General features: G+C 40.6%; 1 protein-coding gene across 1 annotated transcript in view; it reads left to right on the forward strand.

The window, feature by feature from the left end:
• NKAIN3 (sodium/potassium transporting ATPase interacting 3) overlaps positions 1 to 23,891 on the forward strand; it is a gene marked incomplete in the record, with an annotated part of 447,880 nt that overhangs the window by 218,635 nt on the left and 205,354 nt on the right. The window contains 1 exon segment of the mRNA XM_034762991.1: positions 17,726 to 17,863. Within this exon segment, the coding sequence (XP_034618882.1) occupies positions 17,726 to 17,863 (138 nt within the window).

Raw genomic sequence — 23,891 nt, forward strand, 5'->3', positions numbered from 1 at the left:
AATGTCTTTTATGTGAGCAATGCATCCCCAGGTTAACGTATAATTTTTAAAAATGTTGATTTTTATACATTTTCTCAAATATATATCAACATAATTGATTTAGGTGTGTCACATTTGGTACCATTGTGTTCATGGGAGAAAGAGCTTTCAAATGATACCCAACTTGGCCCATTTCCAACAACACTATACTATCAAAATTTCCACCAATAGGAGGTCCTGGAGCTTGGAGTTGCAATGGTGGGGGCCATCGAGTTCCCCCTGCCATCCTGCAGAGGGTGACACCATTGAAATTATGATTCTGTAGATTTTTACAACTCAAATGACATCTCCCTTACTTTTCTGTCACTAACTTGCCCACAGAATGTGCTTTTAGTATATTGTACTCCCAGACTATATATAATGTTTAGCACTAAACCCCGACAGCTTACCTGGTCTTAACATGGAGTTGTGGGTGCTCAGCATTTTTGAAAATCAAGCCTTAAATGTAGTCACAAAAATAATTCTGGGAGGCGTCAAATGCAGTTTGTGGTAAAAAGATACATGGACTCAAAAGTGGATGCATTCAAGAACTCTTTACTTGGGCACATACCTGATTTGCATTCACATCTGGTTATATATGTAGTTAAATTGAGCATGTGCAATTTTATGGTGCAACTGAGTGGACCTATTTTAAATAGGCTCATTACTGTACAGCCCAAAGTAGCAGAGCCATAGTTTTATGGTTAAGGAATGGTCTTGTGGCTAAACTAGACAAGTAGGTGTCAGGAGAATTATATTCTATTCCTGGCCCTGACACAGACTTTTGGCATGGGCTAAAATAAAATGCTTATTCTGGTGAATGCTACTTGCCTACCTCCTAGAGCTGTTGTAAGAATAAATTCATTAATGTTTGTTAAGTGCTCTGAGACCCTTGGATGGAAAGTGCATTTAAGAGCAAAGTATCAAATTCTAACCCACAGAAAACCAGAGGTTTATATTGAACATAGGTTGGAAAATGTGTTGAACTGAAATTTTTATTTTGTTTCTTGAAAAATGACTTTTCAAAATTTTGAATTTTTGAGATCATAAATTTAATTCCACCCCCTTTTCCCTTTTTTCCACTGGGAGCAATAAAATAATCATTGTCAAGATTTCCCTCTCAATACACACTTTCTTCTCTCTTTTTTCATTCTGTAACTTTTCAAAACCAAAAACCAAAATTCAACCAAAACAAAAAAATTCAATTCAAATTCAAATGAAATAAAATTTTCATTATATTTTGTTTTGAAATTTTCTGTTGAAAACTTAAAAATTCTAACAAAAAAAATTGTGAGTGAATATTTCTTATGGGGATAAAAGAGCTTTTTTGACCAGCTCTAAGTCGTAGCACAATGGGCCATGATCCTGATTTGGGCTATCAACACTGCCACAACACAAATCTTCTTCATATAGCTGATGTAAAGGTAGAGCAACAACTATAAGTTTAGTTTTAGATGGTTAAGCCAGATAATTGTGTCTGGAATAGCAGAGTGTATTGCTGTGATGCCTCTTTGTATTTGTGAATCGGGCATTGAATTGTTATATGTTCCCTGGTCAGTTCTGGGTTGCACACCAGAGAGTCTTTAATTTTCCATTTGTGCAGCAAGTATCTGCATCTGCCATGGTTTGTGTGGATGTGGTTTGGATTGCCCATGAGCTTCATGGGAGATCAAAGCCAGGGAGCTTCTGTGCCAGGTCTTTCATGGGGTGTCTATTTGTGGCTTCTTGTGAACTCCATTCGGCTTTCCAAGTTTCATCAGGGTTGAAGTTGCATTGTTGAAAGTTAAATACCTGGGTCCAAAAGGGCTTACGCGACTTCAAGCAGTGGTGAGGGATGTTGTTAAGGTTTTGGTGGATGGGAAGATGTTCATGTTCCATCCATTCACCACGATGGTGCAACCCTTTGGGAATTCCCGAGGATCGTGGAAAATAAACATCTCCACATCCACCAAGACCTTAACAACACAAATAATAAATTGAGGTGAAAGAAGAATACTTCTTGGCCTGGTGCATTGGTACAAAGTAGCTGGGCCGCTATCCCTCTGCCATGGCTACTACCACAACCCATGTTCAGCACCGAACAGGATGGAGCGTATATGATCAAATCTTTGAAGCTACCAAATCAGTTCTGCGGGGATGCAAAAAAAAATGAGTGTGTGTGAGAAAATCAACTTGCCCACACACATCAGAGGACTTGCTTGTGCATTTTTTCACATGCCCATTTGAAACTGTAGGCCAGTTCTCAAGTGATAACTGTGTTTTGATCTTAGTTTTTTGCAAGCCTGTCTAATCTCTCAGAGTTTACTCTGTGTGGCAGCTTTTACAATCTTGGATGATATCTGAGGGTATCTGTGTGGCACCTGTTACAAGCTGCAAACTGACTGTGTGGAACCTTTTTTACAGTGTGTCAGTTCTAGTACCATGTGATATCTGCAAATGGGCTGTGCCATATAGTATCTCAACTCTGACCTAGAGAAGATGCTGCACAGAACTCAGTTATTTTATAGCTATTTGAATATATAATAGTGTACTTTGCAGTCCTATCTCACTTTTAGGTAGGCAATTCCATGCTCTAGCTGTCCCTAAGCCTCTGACTCTGAGATGCTGACACTGGAGAACAGGGGCTGGATCTCTCAATATTTACCATTCTGTTCATTTCCTCTAAAGCACCTGGAATTGGCCACAGTTGGAAGACAGGATACTGGGCTAAATGGACCATAGGGCTGACCCAATAGGGCTGTTCTTATGCTCTTATCAGCTTGGCAGAACTTGATTTTTATTTTATAATTTTGACTGATAATGTTGATGTTTGGTCTTAAGCATTTTTTAAATTTTTATCAATTTAATTTTTCACAGTTGTGGAAAGTAATGGTGGTGGTGGGCTCAGACAATTATTTAATGAAAGTTGACACTGAGGTATAAAAAGGTAAATCTTTATAAGCCATTAAAACACTAACTGTTAACATCACTAACAGGATCAGCACCTGCCTCTTGCGAACCATCTGCCCCCCCCACCCCCGGTCAAGCTGTTTCTTAGTTTTTGGAACAAGGTGGTACCCACCTCTCATGAGCACCCTCCTACCCCAGCCAATGGTTTCTTAAGCAGGTCTTCAGTGACTCAGCCCTCCGGTCGAGTCACACACGCTGTCTCTAGGTGGAACAGAATGAACGAACCCCTTCTGAGGTATACAGTCTTTACCTTGTGCCAAGGCTTCCTTCTTGGAGACACTGTCCTCTATAACAGTCCAACAGGGCCCATCGCAGTACCCTCCATTGGCGTATCCTTTTTGGCAACCTCCCCCCCAGGCTCAGTCTTTAACCAGACCGACAGGGTCCATCGCAGTATTCTCCCTTGTTCTGGCTAGGTTCTGGGTTCAGTCCCTGCTCGATCCCTAAAGATCTCCTAAGAGCTCCTTCTTTGTTCTCCCTCCTATCCTCAGTCTTCAGCAGCCCACCAGGGGCTCAGCCCTGCCTGCACTGAACTGTCCATGGTCCTGCTGCTCTTCCTCCCAGCAAGAAACCTGGTCCTCTCTCTTCCAGCTTCAGGTAGCAACTGACTACTCTGTCTCTGCTGCTTCTTTTTATATGGCCCTCCTCGCCCCTGATTCACCACTCCAGCAGTCTCTCTGATTGGCTGCTTCCCCTACAGCCACTCTAGGCCACCTGGAGGACTTCTCTTCTGCTCTTTTCTGGAGCGGAGTCAGGTAGGGCCAGCAGGGAGCCTCCGGTCCCAGTCCATCCTGTCCAATCACACATCAAAGTATGCAAAAGCCTGGCCTGGAGTGTCAGCTGCTGGATCTGGAGCCCAAACTGCACTTTGTTCAGCATTACGAACATTTCAGAGTTACGGACAACCTCTATTCCCGAGGTATCCGTAACTCTGAGATTCTACTGTATGTGTACTTTGAGTTGGCAGCTGAACTTAGAAATTAACAAAAGAACTTCCGGAGAAGATCTGAGATGAATGGGGAGAACATTGCTGGGTAAATGGAGAGTTCTACTGCATAACACCACCTATCTTTATATACTGCACGCTAAAAGGCAGCATCACAGCTAATTGGAGTGTGGCTGGAAATGTGAAGGTAAAGGCAGATAACAGCTAGATCCATGGATGGTAAGGAGAGGAATAGATAAAGTTTGTAGTAACACCGCAAGCACACTGCTAAATCGATAGAGGTTGCCACAGAGGTCACTATAGGGAGAGAAGCCAGATGGTGGAGGGTTGTGCAGGGGGAGAAGTAGCAAAATAATTCATCATAACATAAATTATGTAGAAATTAAAATACGTGGGATAATGTTAACTATTTATATACATTTGTGATTAAAATGTATAAAAGTGGCAGGTATGTAGAGTATGATAATCGTATGTACTTCTTGATTTATCAAAGTGTCTTTATAAAGTGGCATTTCCTTATTCCTAAATATTTGGTTTTATGGGGCTGATTATGCATTAATTCATCATCTCTGATCAGATTTAGACTGCTAGCAAAAATACCCTGAGGCTTGATAGACACTATTTCATATCTCAAGCAATATCACACCATTTTCAAAATTAGGTCAACAGTGAAACAACAAAGGGATTGACTTCACTGTCCATCTTCCTCTCAAAACACAGCATCAGTTTTGTTAAAGAATGCTAATATACTTATCATTAGCTCAGTTCTGCAGGATGCTGAGCATAGAATGCCATTTGCTTCTATTGACAACTTTCTAGGAAGCATTCAGTACCTTTCAGAGCTGAATCCTCCATATACAGCTCAATAAATTCTTTAGCATGCACTTTGGAAGTCAATGAGAGTTTTGTCATTGGTTTCAACAAGTGCAGGATCAGACCTTAATAACAGATGCAAAAGAGAAGGACTTAAGCTGGGGCATTGTTTTTCTACCTTGCTGAACCTCTTTCTCTAGCTATGTGCTTCTGTATTTGTCCAAGGATACCCTCTGCCTCAGAATTCCCATTATTTTTAACAGGTTACCAGGATGTTCGTATACATTCATATGAGATATACATGCACTTTTAGCTTCTCTCTCTCTCCCTAAATCCCTCCCTCCCTCCCTCACATTCCCTATTTGGGAGAATGAGGAGCTTTTCATAGGTGATTAAGTTTACTTCTTTGCCCTATGAGTATACTGTGCTAGAATACAGAGTAGCACCTTTATAGCCAGATTTTGTAAAATCCTTCTTATTACAGTCAGTACAAGAATGCTCTTTACAACCTTTATATCTAAAGTTCCAAAGTAATAGGATTAAAATGTCAACACATTGACACTAATCTGTGTATTAACATGTTACCTTGCTCTTGCCAGTTATGTAATAAGCTTATAACACATATTTCTTGGAATTTAGTTCTCATTCCACCCTCCCCATGTTTTCCACAGAAAGTCTTCTGCAGAAAGCATTATAAAGTGTAGTTCTCAACAGTAAATTATTCGTAAGATAGATACCATTGGTGAATTACTTCTGATAACACTGAGTCAAAATAATTTGTTGAGCTGTTGTTCAATTTCATCCTTTTGTACTTGGCAAAAGAAAGAGGTTTAAAAAAGACCAGCTGCCCTACTTTTTGTTGATAGTGGCTGGCAGGACAGCTCATGGGTTGCTGTGTGTGTGTCAAAGCTGCAGGATTAGATATCTGATACGAAATTTTGGTACTTGAAAACAACAAATGAAAAAGATGTAGTGCAAAGAACATGCCACAGATAATCATTTGCAGCCTCCAAAGAGCTTGCCTATGCCCATAAAAATTAGGGGATACCTGCTGGTGGCAGTCGATCCAGATCCTCAGTTATGCTTATCAGAATTTATGGGGTAACAGCAGACAGCAGGCTAATGTGTTGGAAGCATTAGGTATTCTTTATTATGCTGAAGTATGAACAAAGGAAGTTTTAAATTTTTTCCCCAATGGTGATGCACTAAATTATGCTGCCTTAGGTTGCGTAGGTTCAGCTTATGTTCTTAACAATGGAAATTGATCAGTTCAATTATAACATAATGGACAACCTCACTTGTCTTGCTGCAGCAGATTGCTCTAGAGGGGATTCTCTCTTTCTTCCTGCTGGGAGGTGGGAGTGCCAACTGTTTCTCCCCTGCCCTCCTGAATTGCCTCAGAAGGGACAAGCCTGGCTGCCTATGGAGAGGGAGGAAGAGCTGCAGGGAGGCAGAGAGGGAGAACGGGAGATGAGGAAGGTTGAAGTTAGAAATGTACTACTCCCCAGCTGGTTTGTCCTTAAATCAAAGAGCTGCAGCAGTGCTGCCAGAGTGTTGTAGCAATGCTTTCATTTACACAGGGGAAGGAGGCCCAGAGGGCATCCGCTGACCTTTCTGCCCCTCATATCCTAAGCTAAATAAACCATGAGACTGAAAGCTGAGGGATGGTGTTACTTTACTGTAAACAGGAAGCACTTGGAAGTTGTTGGTTTTATGGAGAAATAGCTAGTGATTAAATGTCAGACAGGTTTCTCCTTTCAGCCAAATGGAATGAGAAGCTAGGTGGTCAGGTTTATTGTTGGGCTATGTCTGAGTTCTGATGGCAGCAGCACATGGGGGTGAACTGCAGTGCAGTTGGTGGGATCCCATTCTGCCCTACACAGGAAGAGAGGACGCTAGCTCTGTTACAGGCATGGGGAAGGTGAGGGGGTGCTCACATGCTTTCAGGGCCTTTCCCATCACATTTGTTTCCAGAAATATCCCTCCCCCCCACTCGGGTCCCTGCTCTGCTTTCCCCCCTGGGTTTGGAGAAACCAAGTGGCTCCCCTCCCTACTTTCCCCTGTTCCATGAAGCAGGATCTCTGCAGAATCCAGGTAGAGAGGTTTCTGTGGAATGTAAAAGAAGAGGAGAGGCAGATTCCCTACTGCTGTGGATGCTAATATGGAGGGTGACACAGTGTGCATCATTTTTATTATAAAATGTTCAACGTTTCACTTTATACCTAGGAGAGAGCTTGTTGATCTAAGATTCAGGTTTAGCAAACCTCGACCCGCTGGAACCACAAGCTTACATCTCAGCTGGGTTGGTCTCCACTCTGCATCCTCCTCAGGCACTATGCCATTTACTTTAAGCCTTTCAGAGGATGCATTAAAACCAAGCTTTTGAATAGACATTAAAAATTCCTTGGCATAGTTCATAAGGCTAGAAGTTTGGCCCATGTTCTTGGCCAAAACTGACCTGTTTCTATTCTCCACCCCCTATACTATGGTCTGATTCAGAGCGCGGTGAAATCAATAGATTCCCATTGACTTCAGTAGGATTTTGATTAGGCCCCTATTATGCAAAGAACTGTGCACTAGCTAGATGCCCTCCCTGCACTCAGTATGGGTGTTCGTTTTGGTGGCAAGTTATGTGTATACTCTAAAGCACAATCTCTTAGTGTTTTTAAAGCTCAATGACTTTATTGGGTTCCTTATAACGTGCAAAATATGCTAATTAAAGAACAAAAATCATCTACTACCTAGGAGACTTTAGAATATAACTAAATGAATGGATACAATATAATGAACAGATATATACTGGATTTTGGATTAAGGCCATATAATCTGTAAATTATTATTACACAGCAAACATATTTTAACAGGTTTTCTCCTTTATCTTCATCTTTTTACATGAACACTATTGTACATAAAAATATAGGGAACTTTTAAGATCCTTTAACCCATAACCTATCTCTTATGTCTTCCTTTGCTGTGCATGTGCTGGCATTTAAATAAAACAACCAAGGGAGTCTTAAATGCCGTTATATGCACATTCATTCCAGTTATTTGTGGGACTGTATAGGTCAACCATCCAAGAGGCTCAATCTTAGTGTTTTGGGATCAGTTACGGCTTCATTGGAGGGTTGAAATTCAATCTTAAATCACTGCTCTGTGACGAATTGGCAATTTGGGTTTTTATTACAATAGTTGGCTTGTTCCTTGTCCGGGCTACTCATGGACTGTAACTGCATCTTTATAGTGTCTATTTGGTACAGCTGTAGTAGTCAGGCTTTGGTATATTATACTGGCACATGCAGTGTTCTAGGGTGCAAGATCGTTTGATGTAGGGTTACCATTCGTCCGGATTTACCCGGACATGTCCTCTTTTTTGTACTAAAAATAGCGTCCGGGGGGAATTTGTAAAGCACTCACAATGTCCGGGATTTCTCCCCTCCCCCGGCAGAGCAGACCGAGCGGCTGGGAGGGCTGCAGGAAAGTCCCGGGCTGGACTCCGGAGCAGCTGTAGAGGAGCCGGATCCGCCCTGCATTCTGAGCAAGTGTATCAGCACAAAGTGCAGCCCTCCCCTTTTGCAACTGGGAGCGGTTTCTGCCATGCAGCGTAGCAAAACGGGAGCGAGAGCACTTTGTGCTGATACAAGGGCAGCTCTCCCCTGCAGCCCGGTCCGGGCCAGGGACCGGGTTTTGTTGTGCAGGGCCAGGGACCGGGTTTTGTTGTGCAGGGGAGCTCAGCCACGTGTCCAGCTCGCACAGAGCCCAACACCCTGTTCTGAGCAGCAGGGTAAGGGGGCCAGGGGGCAGGAAGGTTCTGGAGGTGGCAGTCAAGAAACGGGGGGACCGGGCTGCAGGGGAGAGCCGCCCTTGTGCGGGGGGGGGGGGGGGGGTGTAGGGGGGAGGGTCCTGGGGGGCAGTTGGGGGGGTCTTAGGAGGGGGCAGTTAGGGGACAAGGAACAGGGAGTCTTAGGTAGGGGTTGGGGTTCTGGAGGGCAGTTAGGAGCAGGGGTCCCAGGAGAGGGCAGTCAGGGGACAAGGAGCGGGGTGGGGGGCTGAGAGTTCTGCGGGGGGAGAGCTGTCAGGGGGCAGGAGTGGGGAGAGGGATCGGAGCAGTCAGGGGACAGGGAGCAGAGGGGTTTAGATGGGTTGGGAGTTCTGGGGGGGGCTGTCAGGGGGTGGGGAGTGGTTGGATGGGGCGTGGGAGTCCCAGGGGTCTGTCTGGGGGTGGGGGTGTGGATAAGGGTTGGGGCAGTCAGGGGACAAGAGGCAGGGAGGCTTAGATAGGGAGTGGAGTCCTGGGGGGCAGTTAGGGGCAGGGGTCCCAGGAGGGGGCAGTCAGGGGACAAGGAACGGGGGGAGGGTTGGGGGTTCTGGGGGGGCGGGAAGTGGGGGGGGCAAGGGCGGGGCTAGGGCGGGGCTCCTCCCGTCCTCTTTTTTTGCTTGCTGAAATATGGTAACCCTAGTTTGATGCAGCTCTCATGTCATTGAGATCAAGGGGCATTAGGAAACAACTAGTAACAGATTCTCTCTTCTGCACTGGTTGGTGTGATTCTAAAATAATTTACTATCAACTTTCTGGTCCTGGTCCTGAAGTCCTGATTTCAGTGGGAGTTTTGCCTGAGCTAAGAGTGAAAGATCAGGCCCAATATGTTAAATGTGCAGAATTTTTTCTTTATAAAAGTCATCATTATAAGGCTGCACTGACATCACCAAGGTAGCTGCAAACTTTTTGAAGTCCACGTAATTCAGAAAATGTCATGCTTCTAAGAACAGCCTTATTGAAAGATCAATATTTTAGAATATATGGCACTTTATTTTGTGTTTGCTTAATAGTATGTAAAGCAGTGCTATAAAAACAGTGAGTATTTATCAAAATATAATGAAAAATACATGTTAAGAATTAGGTCCCTTTCAGTCTCATATAATTATTCTTGCAAAGCCAAACTTTCAAAAGAGCTCAATTCCTGTTTAGACAGCCCAATAAGGACAGATTGGCATCCAGAAGCTCCCATTATGACATATATGCTGGCTCCAATCGTGGGTGTTGAGGCCTTTGAAAATATGTCTCTTAAGGGTCTGTCATTGGTTTATATTTGCAGCAGGTTATGAATTAAGAGTGTTAACAGTACACAAAAGCATGAAATGACTAGTCTCATAAGAGAAATGATTCACAAAGCATCCTGGTAGCCACAGAGAAAGAAAACGTAATGTATTTGCTGAAACTTGCACGGCTATAATATATGCAGAAATATCTCTCCTTTATAATATCTGTTTATTAAAAGAACATGGGTAATACCGTAAATAAGTGTCTGGTTAGATGTTGGCATGAATGTAATTTTCTCTAGACAAAGCTTGATACAGTGTTGTGGGTTTTTTTTAATAACTGAATATTTAAGCTCTAAGTGCATATTACTTTCTAGCTCTGTACCTCTTCCTTAGGTTATTATGTTCTCAAATAATTGTTTCTGTGAATGAAATAACCTAAATAACAAACATTGTGAGGTAATGATGAGATGCGGTATGCTAATTTTCCAGGTCTTCCTAATGAGGTCCATATTTATTTCACCATAAGTACAATATTTGTAACATCTTTAGCACACATATAGTATATACTGTAACATTATGGCTGTACCTACTTCCTTCAACAATTATTTCAGAGAAGAGGTTGGAAGATGGACCATTGCCCAATTCCTGAGATTTCCCCTAAGAGAGCTTTGCTAGTTGAGCTCTGAGCAAAAAGCATTACATTAGAATCACAGAATCTCTTTTAAAAAAACTAATACATTTATTGTATTATATCTGCTTTTCTCTTTCACTGTTTCTGTGTTCTGGCCTCCACTAACCTTTGTCATTGCTCTTTGTACCAAGTTCTTTCAGCAAGAATGTCATGTATTTCTTTTGTATTATATGTTACCCACAGTCCCTTACACCCACTCAAGTGACAGCCAATTACCCATTTGACCGGCAGTGCAAAGTCACTTTTGATATGATACTACCAGTTTCCTTTTCTTTAACAATAACTTGTCCGAAGACGAGTGATTTTTCTTGTGTCCAGTGCAGCTGAACTTACTGCAAACAATAGCGATTTAGTTAGAACCACATAATGCTCTCTGAATCTCAATAACCTTCATGCCACATTATTTAATGATTTTGTTTAGTTGGTTATTATAAGGGACAGACCTTTTCAAAATCACCCAGAAGTTAATACTTCACTTGGACAAGCTAGTTTAGCAGTCAGACCATTCAACTACCACTGAATATCCTATTGGAGTTTCTCATACTTTGGATCCAAATGTTCTTTGCTCCATCTATACTTTACATTGTCCTGTATACTGTGCGTCTCATCAAAGTCAAGCACACTAGTAACATTCTAAAGGTGAAGTAGGAGAATAGAATATGTACTCAAAACATGTTTTGCACGTCCTTTGACATTGCTCAGTCTCTGACTCAACTAATTTTTGTTGTATCTCTGGCTTTGGTTGTTTGCGCTGCATTTTAAGGATTCTGAATTTTAAATATTGGATAAGCCAAACATTTTTTACTCGGTTACAGCGGCTTTAAACAAGAAAAAGGTGGCTCTGGCACTGTAACCTAAACATTTAGCTTCACTAGTGCACTAGCACAGAGGGGGAAGCAGCAGAGCAAACACTGTTGTGAATGCTCTGTGGTTCTGAGAGGCAAAAGGCTAACATAGAAAGTAGATGGGATCTTCCATCAATGTCTGCAACCCAGCAATCACAGGAAATGAATAACATGGAGTACATATCAGACATTTCCCCTTTGTTGATGGCCTTATTACCAGATTGGTCTGCCATGGTGGAACTCAGGTTTGAATTACAAGGAGGCCAGGTGAACTGCATGGGATTTTATTTTAGCTCTGATGGCTGCAGAACACAGTACTGCCTAAAGGCGGGTTGAGCATGAATCTTGTAAGACTCCCCTTTTCTAGTGAGCCATGTGTGATAACAAGTTGGGAGCATCCGCCCTTGTGGCAGGATCTGGTAGTTCTTAAATGACAGAGTAAATCTAGAGGGAGAAAGGGAAGCAGATAGTTTTGTTGCTGTTTCTGGAAAAACCTATTTTTTTACAACCACTGGCATTCAAGTACTACAAGGAGTAGTGCCTTAGAAAAACCCATGTTACTAATAATTATTATTAATAATAATCATCATCATCATCCAATACTGATTCTCATTCTCTCCATTCTATTGTTTTAGACAAGTTCCAGAATTGTACCTGAAATTTAAACTCTCTGGCCTATACTTTCATGGGGGAGGGATGTTCATTTGTTTTTTATTTTGTTTTGTTATGTTTTGTTTTGTTTTAAGACTGGGGAACCATAAAACATAGTTGCGAAAGGTCATAGATTTTGAATATTTTAATGGAGTCTTACAACTATTTTTATTTCAAGAAAGCTTTTGACACCACATGTCGATGTAGTTGTAATTAATTAACTTTACTCTTTCTTGGTAGATTTTGAGTATGGTGCATAGATTGCTGCTGAAAGCAAGCATCCTAGAAATAAAATGTATACATTGTTAAATATTATGCATTGTTTCTACATAAACAGCTAAGTGGTTTTGTAATTTCAAATACAGAAAAGATAATACATTTCCAGTATTATAAACCCAATAATGTGCAATACATCAGGGCCACAGATGTTTTTAAATAGTGCCATTTTAGCTTGGTATTATGAAAGTAAACATTTTATTGTAAGGCTTTATGAAGTATCCTTCTTTAAATGCAAAATCTTTCAATTTGGCACTTTCCATTCTGAAGGGTGTAGAACTTGTAATAACTGGTCTCAAACTAGTGTGCCCTTTATAATAAGGGTCTTCTCTTTATAATGTAAAATTGAGTGTTATCCCCGAGATTGAGGACAGAAAAGGAAATTGAATTTTCACACTCATTTTGAAAAGTTGACTTCCTAAGTCTGCTGTGGTGGCTCATCACCCAGACAAGCTCCAATTTGTATTTGGAAAGTATAATAGGACTGAACAATTATTGGAGGACTGTGCTCCATAGGGGGTTAGCTGTTGGTGCTTACAGTCAGGCATGTGGTCTGATTACATTTTGTAGTTCTCATATAGCCTTCCTTACTGCTGTCTGACCCCTTATTTTGCATCATCATAAGCAAGATATGTGGTTACTGAAAATTCCTCCCCACTCACATTGCAAGTGAAATAAGGTTTCTCTGAGGTGGTTCATCTCATCAAACCAAGTAAGACTCTGAATTAATATAAACCCAATCTCTTTCTGGTTTTCAACACAGAAAATGGAATGGGTTTGGCAGAGGCCAGAGGAAAATGACTGAGCACTATTGAGCAATATTATTGCGGCACAGGTTTGCAGCCAATCAGTACCCTTTCAGTGCACTTTGTAGGAAGACAGATACAGGAAAAGGTAAGACAGACTTAATGAAACATAGAAGAAAAAATCCAGTCAAAAATAGGACTCATTTTTATTAATAGATTTTGTATAATCCCACTATGGTGTCCTGCTGCTAGTCTCTCTGGTGTCTCCATTCACTGCAGTAGTGCCCTTTTCATCATAGGAGTGGACCTTCCATCCTTATAACTACTATAATGGAACACTGGTAACTAAAGAACACAAAGATTTGCATAAAGCAACAGAGGGTCCTGTGGCACCTTTAAGACTAACAGAAGTATTGGGAGCATAAGCTTTCGTGGGTAAGAACCTCACTTCTTCAGATGCAAGATTTGCATAGTCATTCACAAACAGAGCAGGTGGGAAATGTAGTTTATCATCTGTGAATTTTTGAAGAAAGTAATTTTTAAGTTTTCATCAATATTTTTCACTAACTTTTTTTCTGGTTTTCATTACCTGAGAACCGAAAAATTTTGGTTTTCAAAAACTGAACACCACAAAGTTTTTCTTTTTGATTCCCAAAAACTGGGGAAAAAATCAGGGTTTTGTAATTTCAGATTTTTGATGAAAGCAGAAATTTTCTTGTGAAAATTTCTATTTAGCAAAAGGGCATTTATCAGCAAAAGTATTTTGGTGACTTGTCAACTAGCTTATAAGCATATGGCTCCAAATTCCTCCTTATAACTTTTCTTTACCTACCAGTCCTTACTACCCGGCATGGATTAGGTTGATGGTCACCTGTGACCACTGAAACTACTACTTATGCAAACCCACTTGTTCCTACTGTTACCATATCCTCGTACTTGCTTCCCCCCATTTGTCTGCTTATTCACATGTACCTTATTGTTTAAATTCAAGCTGTGAGCTTTCTGGAGCAGGGATTGTCTGGATGAGTTGCTTGTACTGTATTTAAAGGTTTAATCTCTGTTTGGGAATTACTTTAGGTGCTACCACAATAGAAATTATAATAGTAGCTACTGTATCTTTTTTAGTGCACTTGGTGCATTTGAACTAGAAATGCTGTCCTTCTGTTACCATTAGTGTTGTTATTGTTATTTAGTTATTTGTTTTAGGTAATGCCCACAGTGTGCTATGGAGTTTCCAAATGCACAAAGAAGGTTTTATAACCTAGAAGAGGGTAGATTTTTGAAACAGCACAATAGTACTACCCATCCCTTTCCTCTCAAGCTTTCTGTAGATCTTCACCAGTAATGCATTCTATGGTTTTCAGGGATAGTAACAAATAATTTAATGAATAGGAGAAAACAGCCCAACAAATGATGGTCAGGTGAGTTGCTGTGTTCAGGAATTTGGCCTTTACACTTCTATGGCTGATAGCAGGCAACTAAGTGAGGAGAATAGATACAGAGTTTAAAGCAGATAGAACCAGGAGGTGTTCACACCCCAACAGCCAAGCAGAATAGGGAGTTATAGGAGTCAGTTGCTCCCCACATGCCAAGCTAAAGAGATGGGTGGGAGTTCTCCATCTGGCTTACTAGAGAAGGGAATTCTACATGCCCTTCCTGCTCCCTCTTCTTAACAATCTATTGTGAGTGTAATTGTCACCTATCCATATTGAGCCAGGTGCTCAGTGGATGTAAGTCCCATGTGGCTCTATTGACTTTAAAGGCACACAACAATCACACCAGCTGAGGATCCAACCTTTAATCATTTAATTATTTTAGATGTAACATATTAACCAAGCTGTATATAGAGGCCCAGATCCACAAAGGTGCTTAGGTAACTAAGTCCACGTTTTAGGCATCATTGCAATCCACAAACCTCTGCTCAGCTGCTGCCTAACCTGTAGGAGCCTAAAGTTACTTGGCACCTAAATTTTCACTGAAAAAGTTTCCTAGGCACCTAACTTTTCTGCCTATGAGCAAGTACACTGCTGCCACACTTTAGGCATCTGGATGCCTATCTCCTGCCTAACTCCCAATGCTTCCATGAACCAGGGAAAGATAGGGGGAGGAGCACCTATCTCATCCACAGGGCTCAATCCAATAGGTGTGTTCAGAGGCTGCCTGTTGGCTCAGGTCCTATTCAAAATCTGGCCAGAGAAGGAGTGGTGTTGACACCTGTCTTATAATGAATAACCCATGGGGTTGGAGCACTCTTGTGGGATGTAGGAGACCAGCTTTCAATTCCCCCTTCTGCTTCCTGGTGAGAGAGGATTTGAATAGGGATCTCCTATACCTCTAAGGAGCATGCTTTAACCAACGAGCTATGAAATGTTCTGATGTGGGGGCTCCCTCAATCTCTTATAGGGTGACCAGACAGCAAATGTGAAAAATTGGGATGGGGGTGGGGTGTAATAGGAGGCTATATAAGAAAAAGACCCAAAAATCAGGAACTGTCCCTATAAAATTGGGGACATCTGTTCACCCTAATCTCTTACTGAAACTGTTCCACTTTGGAGAAATACTTAGTCATTGGAGCAGAGTGATTGGACTCTGGGTCTTCTAATCATCAGACTATAGAGTCATTATTTCTCCATTATTTCTCTGAAGTGAAACAGCTTCTACAGGTAAGAATGAGGAAGCCCCCACATCAGATTGTCCCATAGCTCAGTGGCTAGAGCACTCTCCTGAGAGCTGTGGGCGATGCCTATTCAGATTTTTCTCCCTCTGAGCCAGGGAGGCTGGGGGGAATTGAACCTGGGTGTCTCATATCCTGGCTGAATGCTCTGACCGGAGGGCTAAAGTGGTCACCTCCTCTTCCAGCCATTTTGTGCAAAGTGAGACAGGCACCTAACTTTCTCACAAGAAATGGCTTATGCACCTAAGCTGCCTGACTCCAGGAGAAGAATTCCTGGTTGGGGATCTCTAGCAGAAATAGGGGCCTCTCTGCAACCTCCTGGACTTAGGAGCCTATCTCTATGATTTTCCAGTGGCTAGTTTAGACAGTTCCCAAACTAGTATGCTAGCTTTTGTGGATTGCATTCTTAGTCCCCTCTCTTTCCCCATTCATTACATAGGAAACTTAGGCACCTAACTGAGGCATTATGGATTACAGTATTGTTCCTGAGTATAACCTAAAAGTTATGCTCAGTGTGGCAGCACCTAAGTTCCTTTGTGGATCCAGGCCAGAAAGATGAGATCTTCCTAACAGGTACAACTGGCTGAATTTTAAAGAGAACGGGCCAGATTCACTCTCAGCTAAACATGTTCCAAGCCTATAAATGAATACGGTCCATTATGTGTAAAATAAAATGTTTTAACTAAATGATATACCCACATGTGATACTGATTTGGTTGGTATTCATAGGACTGTACACCCTCCATCTGCCTAAGTATCAATATTTTAAGTGCATATTTTGGTAAATTTTAGGGTATGTAACAATATAAATAAAATCAAGTGTAACAAATTCTGGCATGCATAGAAATTCCATCATGGGATTTTGTTTAAATGCTCAAAAATGTTTTGCTACATCTGGAAAAATATTGAACCAGATTTAACCCTCAACAAGTGCATTGCCAGAAAAGCTGATTTTAGTATCTTTACAGCAATTTTTGGACTGTCAAGAGTGAGTGCTGGAAAGTCAAAATACTAACATTGCTGCAAAGGTGTTTAAAAACTGTATTCGCAAAGGAGGGGGCGAGGGGGAGGTTTCTAGTCCAGACTTTTTGCTAGCAAAGATCATGGTTTTAAATGTATAGTAGCATCTGGATGGCCCAGTCTTGATATGGATGCCATTGGGTTCTACAAAAATATAGGGTGAAATTCTATATTGCTCCTGTAAGAGGCACAGCACAGACTTGCAGCCTGTGAGGAGGGGAGGTGAGGAGGGGAGATAAGGTAGTATGCCGAAGTGATCTCTGGCATAACTTAGATAGCCCTGAAGGGCTAACAGTGTTACATCAATTTGTTCCCAGCTGCCTCTGGGCAACAGTGCTGCCCACAGCCTCCACAGCACTACATGCTGTGGCCCTGCCGCTACCACAGCCTTCCTGTCCCGTATGCTAGGGCTTGAGACGAGGTCCTTGGAGCACAGCCAGATTCCTCAGTTCCTATACCAGGGAAATTCTCCCCTAGCTGGATTTGGGGCTTTAAGAGCCAATCTGCGCTGCTCTGACCTTTTTACACAGTGTAAATAGGCCAAAGAGTGGGTAAGAATCTAACCCATAGCGAGAGACCAAGCATCTTACAATATAATTAAGACTAGATGCAACAAAATGAAGGAAATAGGGGAGGGAGGATGATGATAACCGTGAGGGAAACGCGAAGACATTATCTATACTGATAGCTGTTTGAAACAATTTTTGTATTTAAATAAATAAATATCATCAAACATTGCTCCCAGCAGACCAGGACAAATTAATTCTGTATGAGAATTTACCAGTCTTTGTTTATCTGCTAAGCTGTGAGACAATACTGAAACCAGCCAGGGGGCAATGTAACTAGAAATATTTTTATGTGCCCCATCATTAAAATAATTGGTATATGAGTTAAGCAAAAATATTCAGTTATCAGTCCAGCACCCAGAATTGCAACCTCCACAGAACTCCAATCAAAGTCAATCTGGTAGAGTCTGATGCAATGACATAAAAATAACAAATATTATGACTAACCCCAAATTAAACTGTTAATATCTTGTTATGTGTTTCCTTACAGCTGGCTGCATTAGAGAGGCAGATCTTTGACTTTCTTGGCTTCCAGTGGGCTCCTATTCTTGGCAATTTTCTACAAATAATAATTGTCATATTGGGTTTGTTTGGAACCATCCAATTTAGGCCTCGATACATAGTTGTGGTAAGTCTCTCTTATTGACTTTGTGTTCATAGCAGGCTTTAAAACAGGAGTCGGCAACGTTTCAGAAGTGGTGTGCCGAGTCTTCATTTATTCATTCTAATTTAAGGTTTCGTGTGCCCGTAATACATTGCAACATTTTTAGAAGGTCTCTTTCTGTAAGTATATAATATATAACTAAACTATTGTTGTATGTAAAGTAAATAAGGTTTTTAAAATGTTTAAGAAGCTTCATTTAAAATTAAATTAAAATGCAGAGCCCCCTGGACCAGTGGCCAGGACCCAGGCAGTGTGAGTGCCACTGAAAATCAGCTCATGTGCTGCCTTTGGCACGCGTGCCATAGGTTGCCTACCCCTGCTTTAAAACCTCTTAAATTACAAAACATATATTTTATGCTTGAAAACATATGAATGATCCTTTCTGCATTATCTTTTAAGGTCTCCAGTTATCCATCATTTTGAAACTTATGGCCCAGTAAATGAGATCTGGTTTTAAGGTATAGAAAATTATCCAGGGCAGTAGGTTTCAGAGTGGTAGCCATGTTAGTCTGTATCAGCAAAAACAACGAAGAGTCCTTGTGGTACCGTAGAGACTAACAAATTTATGTGGTCATAAGCTTTCGTGGGCTAAAACCCATTTCACCTGATGAATGAATGAATGAATGAATGAATGAAAAAAATGTCTATTGGGGAAAATCATTAGACAAATGCTTTAAAAGCTTCCGTTTTTTCTAATCAACTGTTGATTCCTGTAATTTTGTGGGGGTTTTTTGTTTTGTTGTTGTTTTTTTTAAGAAGTAAGTGGTCTCCCCTGAGAAAAAACTGGTCTGAATGTAATATCTGATGAACTGGGTTTTAGCTCACTAATGCTTATGACAGTGGTTCCCAAACTTTAACAACCTGTGAACCCCTTTCACTAAAATGTCAAGTCTAGTGAACCCCCTCCTAAAAAATGAATATTTCCAGGGATTTTCTCCTTTACCTAAGTATAAATTATAAAAGCAGTGAACTTGGAAATATAAAATTTGTTTTTAGACAATCTTATTATACACTATTTATTATTAATTATTATTTATCATTACAGTATTTTTATTACATTATGAAAACGGCAACACTCTTCCAAGATCTCACTTTCGTAGCTTGTATCACTTTGAATAAGCCTGTTATAAGACAAGGCTCCTATGTTTCATCAAGGAGTATCAGATGTGAAACAACATGAAGGTATTTAAGAAGTCAACTCAAAGAGTTCCTCCTACACAAGCATTCAGTCCAGGCAAACAACGCATGTTACAACAAAGCTTAAACTTGTTCTTCATAATCATTTTAAAAACAATACTAGCTGCTTATTTAATTTTTAAAACAGCAAAAAATATCCACCACTCTTTCCATTTCTTATAAAGAGTCTTGAAGTTTAAATCTCCTCGTGTGATAGATATGCTTGCTTTGATTTTCTTAGCTCTTGGAAGTCCAGAGGCTCCGTGCTGCTGGCCCCGTGTTGCCCGGGGTCCCTAGGGACAGCTTTCTCCGCCATTAGGGAATTTTTTCCCGAGAACCCCCTGTAACATTTCGTGAACCCCCAGGAGTTAAAAAAACCCAGTTTGGGAACCACTGGCTTATGTTAGTCTCTAAGGTGCCACAAGGATTCCTCATTGCTTTATCCAGGATAGTTAACCTGTAGAACTTACTGCCAAAAATATAATTAGGCTTGGCAGAATTCAATTTTTTTTTTTTTTTTGTAATTTCAAAGGATAATATCTATGTTTATTTTTAAGCATTTTGTTTTTTATTGATTAAAATGTTCACCGTTATGCAAAATATGGGGTTTAAGCATTTATTTAATTTTTTGCAATTACAGGAAATTATGCATGGGCAGACTATGGGGGAGTGAGACAACAATTATTTAATGACAGTAGACATTGAGATTAAAAAAGGTAAAGCATTATAGCCATTAAAACACAAATTGTCAACATCACATGCCAAAATATCCAAAGTAAATATCCTTAAATCAAACTCTAATAAGTTCTCAGGCAGCACTTTTCTTTCTTTGCCTACCTGTACATTTTGATTATTATTGATGGACGTATTTTTTCATCGGTCTGTGCGTTTATGGTGGAATTGACGTTTACCAACATTTACTAATCAATATCTAGTCCTTCCATGCCTAAACACAATTAAGGCCAACATCTTCATAGGATTCAAAAAAGGGATTAAACATTTATATGGATAATGAGAATATCCACAGTTAGACTAGACAGAAAAAAAAACCTGAGGGATATAAATTGTCATACTTTTAACCATAAGCCAACCTGTAACTGACAGGAATTGGGGGAAAAATTATTTATGGGCTAGTTATTCCACAACTGTCCAATATATAGTTTCACCTTTCTGTTAAATAACTAGTACTGATGACTCTTGGATCCAAGATATTAGACTAGATGCACCTCTGGTCTGATGCAGTAGGCCAATTCCTGCATTCCTGTGATCATAGAGAACACTGACTCCTGCATCCGAAGAAGTGGGCTGTAGTCCACGAAAGCTTGTGCTCTAATAAATTTGTTAGTCTCTAAGGTGCCACAAGTGCTCCTGTTCTTCTTTTTACTGACTCCTGAGATGACTTTCTTCCAGTTGTCTCTAACTTTGCCAATAGCTGTTATATATTATGGGTCTGATCCTAAACTGGTATAAATTGTCACCAAGGACCTGCCTCTGATGTATGTAACTTGAAGTCAGATATATTACCTCTGAGAAACATACATTCTCAATNATTCATGAGATTTTTAAACAATACAGTAATAAATGTTGGGTTCTTTTTATTTGCCGTTTGATTTTTGAGCCTTCTGGGATCTTGTTTTCAAGTTATTCTGGGCAGCTAGAAACATTTTTAAAAGGAAAGATTCTCCCATGATAACATGACTGTGTGAGCTGAAGCTTTAAGATAAACCCATATATCACAAGACTTGCAATAACATCATGGTTGTTGACGACACCAGTAAAACTGAGGCCAGGTCTGTGTTTGAAAGGATGGGGCACAATCTTTGGCCAGACAGCAGCAGACATTTTTGCTAGCGTAGTTATTTGATAACTAATGAGAGCACTGATAGGGCCATACCTGCAGAACAACTTGACAATCTTTGAATAGATGCCCGTAGAAATGGAAAGGATTATAGAGGAGGCAAGCTTATCAAAGTGCTTCCCTTTTCCTACCAACATCACCGTAGTCCTACCTGGGTTCAGCTTTAGCCAGCTGCTCATTATACAAATGCAGATCTCAGATGAGTATTGTGGAAGCTGGAAGACGATGCTGTTCATGTTCTATGTAAAAGAGATGCAGAGCTGGGCATTGTATGTAACTGCTGGCACTTCATCCTGTGTTGTCTCACTAGTTCTCCCAATGGCTTATGTAGATGTTGAATAACATGTGGAGGTGAAGGCATTGAGGGTGTTGCCTGTAACCAACCCTGAGTTTTGTCTGAGTCAAAGGACCTGAGCTATTTCGGAGCACTTCTGTCCACACTTCTAAAATCTGGGTGGTCGCCAAAAGAAGTGTAATGTTAAGGTCTCAGATACAGTCATGTTACCATTAAGGACTTTAAAATGAACAACAGAACAATCTTTTAGTCAGTTTGCCATTTTGTAGGCAGTAAGGGTCAATAAAGCAATGCTGGTGTAATATGATCACAGCTTCTCAGTTGCTTATTTGTCAGTGTGTGTTCCTTGTGTCCTTTTTAGCCATCTACCAGTATCTTGAGGCAAACCCAAATGGGAATGAGGATAGTGTTATTTACTATAAATGTGCTTCTCCCTTATCTCTAGTTTGTGCTCTGTAGGCCCCTAGAAGAACAGCAACCTACACACCCAAGGCCATGGAAATTTAAGGGCATAGTTATTTGTATAATGCTTCTTGTCCAAGGGTATCGATGCTTTACCTGTTATTCATGAGAGCTTTTAAAAATGAGAAATACTTCTTGCTGTATTTTGATTAAAAATCCTTTATTAAACAAATTAAGGACTCATTGCCTGCTTTGTCTCATTCAGCATTTGAAATAAAACAAGAACACAGACTGGTAGCAAGTCTGTTTTTTTTTATAGTCCTAAAACAGATTTCAAGTCATTTGTAAGTTTGGGCTAATACTTATATTAATGGCACCACATTCCTCACATTTTCTCTGACCATTTTGCTTTTTAGCAAGGCTTATAGGTGTAGAATATATCACTTTGTCTGATCCTGGGTAGGTGATTTTTTTGGGGAGGCATCTAGTTGAATAAATGCAGTTTATGAGTGTCTACACAGTTTGTGTTCAATCATCCTGCTCTTTGGCATTCACTTGGGGATATGTATTCCACTGTTATGCATTTCCCTTCTACATTCTCTATGGTATTTGCACCTCCATCCTCTGGAATCAAATAAGATGTCTGTGATGTGAGACATTGTTAATGCTTTTGCGGTCTCTTGTTTCAAAAAACATTTATCTTTTCCTTCTTTTGTTTAACAGACTAGTTGTGAACCAAGTGGAAAAGACTGTTGAGTAAATAGTTCAGAGACCATTTATCTCTATATTTACTACTAAGATGAACAATAGCTTGTGCTAACTAAGATAACAATAATCATGCTTCAGGGCCTAAACTGTAGGGGACAGGAGGGAATTTCCCACCCCCATCCCTCTTGTACAATACTGCACATATTATTGGTGCATTTTGGGATTTCCCTCTCCTCCCCCACCCCCCCAAGGCAGCAAATATTGACCACCACTGAAGGCAAGATACTGGAATTGATCAACAATACTCTGATCTACTCTGTCAAATCCTTTGTTCCTACTAGCCTTGAAGGGACTAAAGTGTTATTGCAGTAGAAGAGTAAAACATCCATGTTTGTTTCCTTTGGAGATGGTGTGAACTAATAAATGGGCTTTCCTTGAATTTTGCTGTCTGCTAACTTGCTTTACTAATTATCTAGTTCTTTTTTAAGCTCCCTTTTGAGGTTTGTGCAGAAACGAAATGTCATATCAGTATGACAGACTGCAGCTGCAGTAGGTGTGAAGGTGCAGAAAATGCTCTGTGTGAGTTACTATAACCCTGGGTCAAGTGGTACTATATGGAATCATTAACGTTGAACACCTGCTAAGAGCAACTGGGATGCCCATAGTGGGCATAGAGCCAAAGCTCTTGAAGCTAAAACTGAGTTGTGTTATTTATTTACTTATTTATTTTTGTAACTGGTTGATTTGTGGATGAGGGTAGGAGCTTATGCAACACACACCATGCATTCACCAGTGGATTACACTTCTGTTGTATCGCCATTGCTGTAGCACCTGCTTGTGCTACTGAATTGAGGATTTATCATCCTTTCCACTCTAACCACCTATTTTCAGGCATTTGCATTAATTTATTCATGCAAATTTGATTTTAATTCTTTTACTCTTTTTCATTTTTCAAACTAAATTTCTAAGCCATTTATTCACAAATTATGTAAAATACCTGACTTAGAGCATCATAAGAGAAATGCATCCCCTTTGGCTTGGGTAACATAGCTTATTTATTTATCTAGGTAAAGTCCTATTGTGTTTGCATTCCAAATATGGGGCTCCATAGAAATCAGTAAGAGTCCCACAAAGAAGAGCTGTAATAGCTGGACTGTTGGTGATATTACATGCCATGTAGGCTGCATTGTGTTGGGTAAAGGACAAAGTTTGGCCATGTTTGTGTGGAAAGCCTTGTCTGGAATCGTGGTAATTATGCAAAACCAGGTGCACAAGTGAGCCTCTGTTTTAAAAACCAGATCATTAATGTCTTGTCTAATGTGAGCTGAAACTAAATCTTTATTACTATTGGTTTAAAATATTGAACTATCACCGCAGCGTTAATAGTACATGTGTCACAGACTCACTGAACCCGGGCGCTCTCTCGGCTCCATATGGTCCCTGGGAGGAACCCCCTTCAGTGTGACAGCCCTTCTCGGGGGTCCGCTCTCTCTTGGGTGGTTAAGCCGTAGGCCCCTTCACTCCTGGAACTGCACCTCTCTTGAGCCTTCAGT

This window comes from Trachemys scripta, chromosome 2, assembly GCF_013100865.1.
Source record: "Trachemys scripta elegans isolate TJP31775 chromosome 2, CAS_Tse_1.0, whole genome shotgun sequence".
Lineage (NCBI taxonomy): Eukaryota > Metazoa > Chordata > Testudines > Emydidae > Trachemys > Trachemys scripta.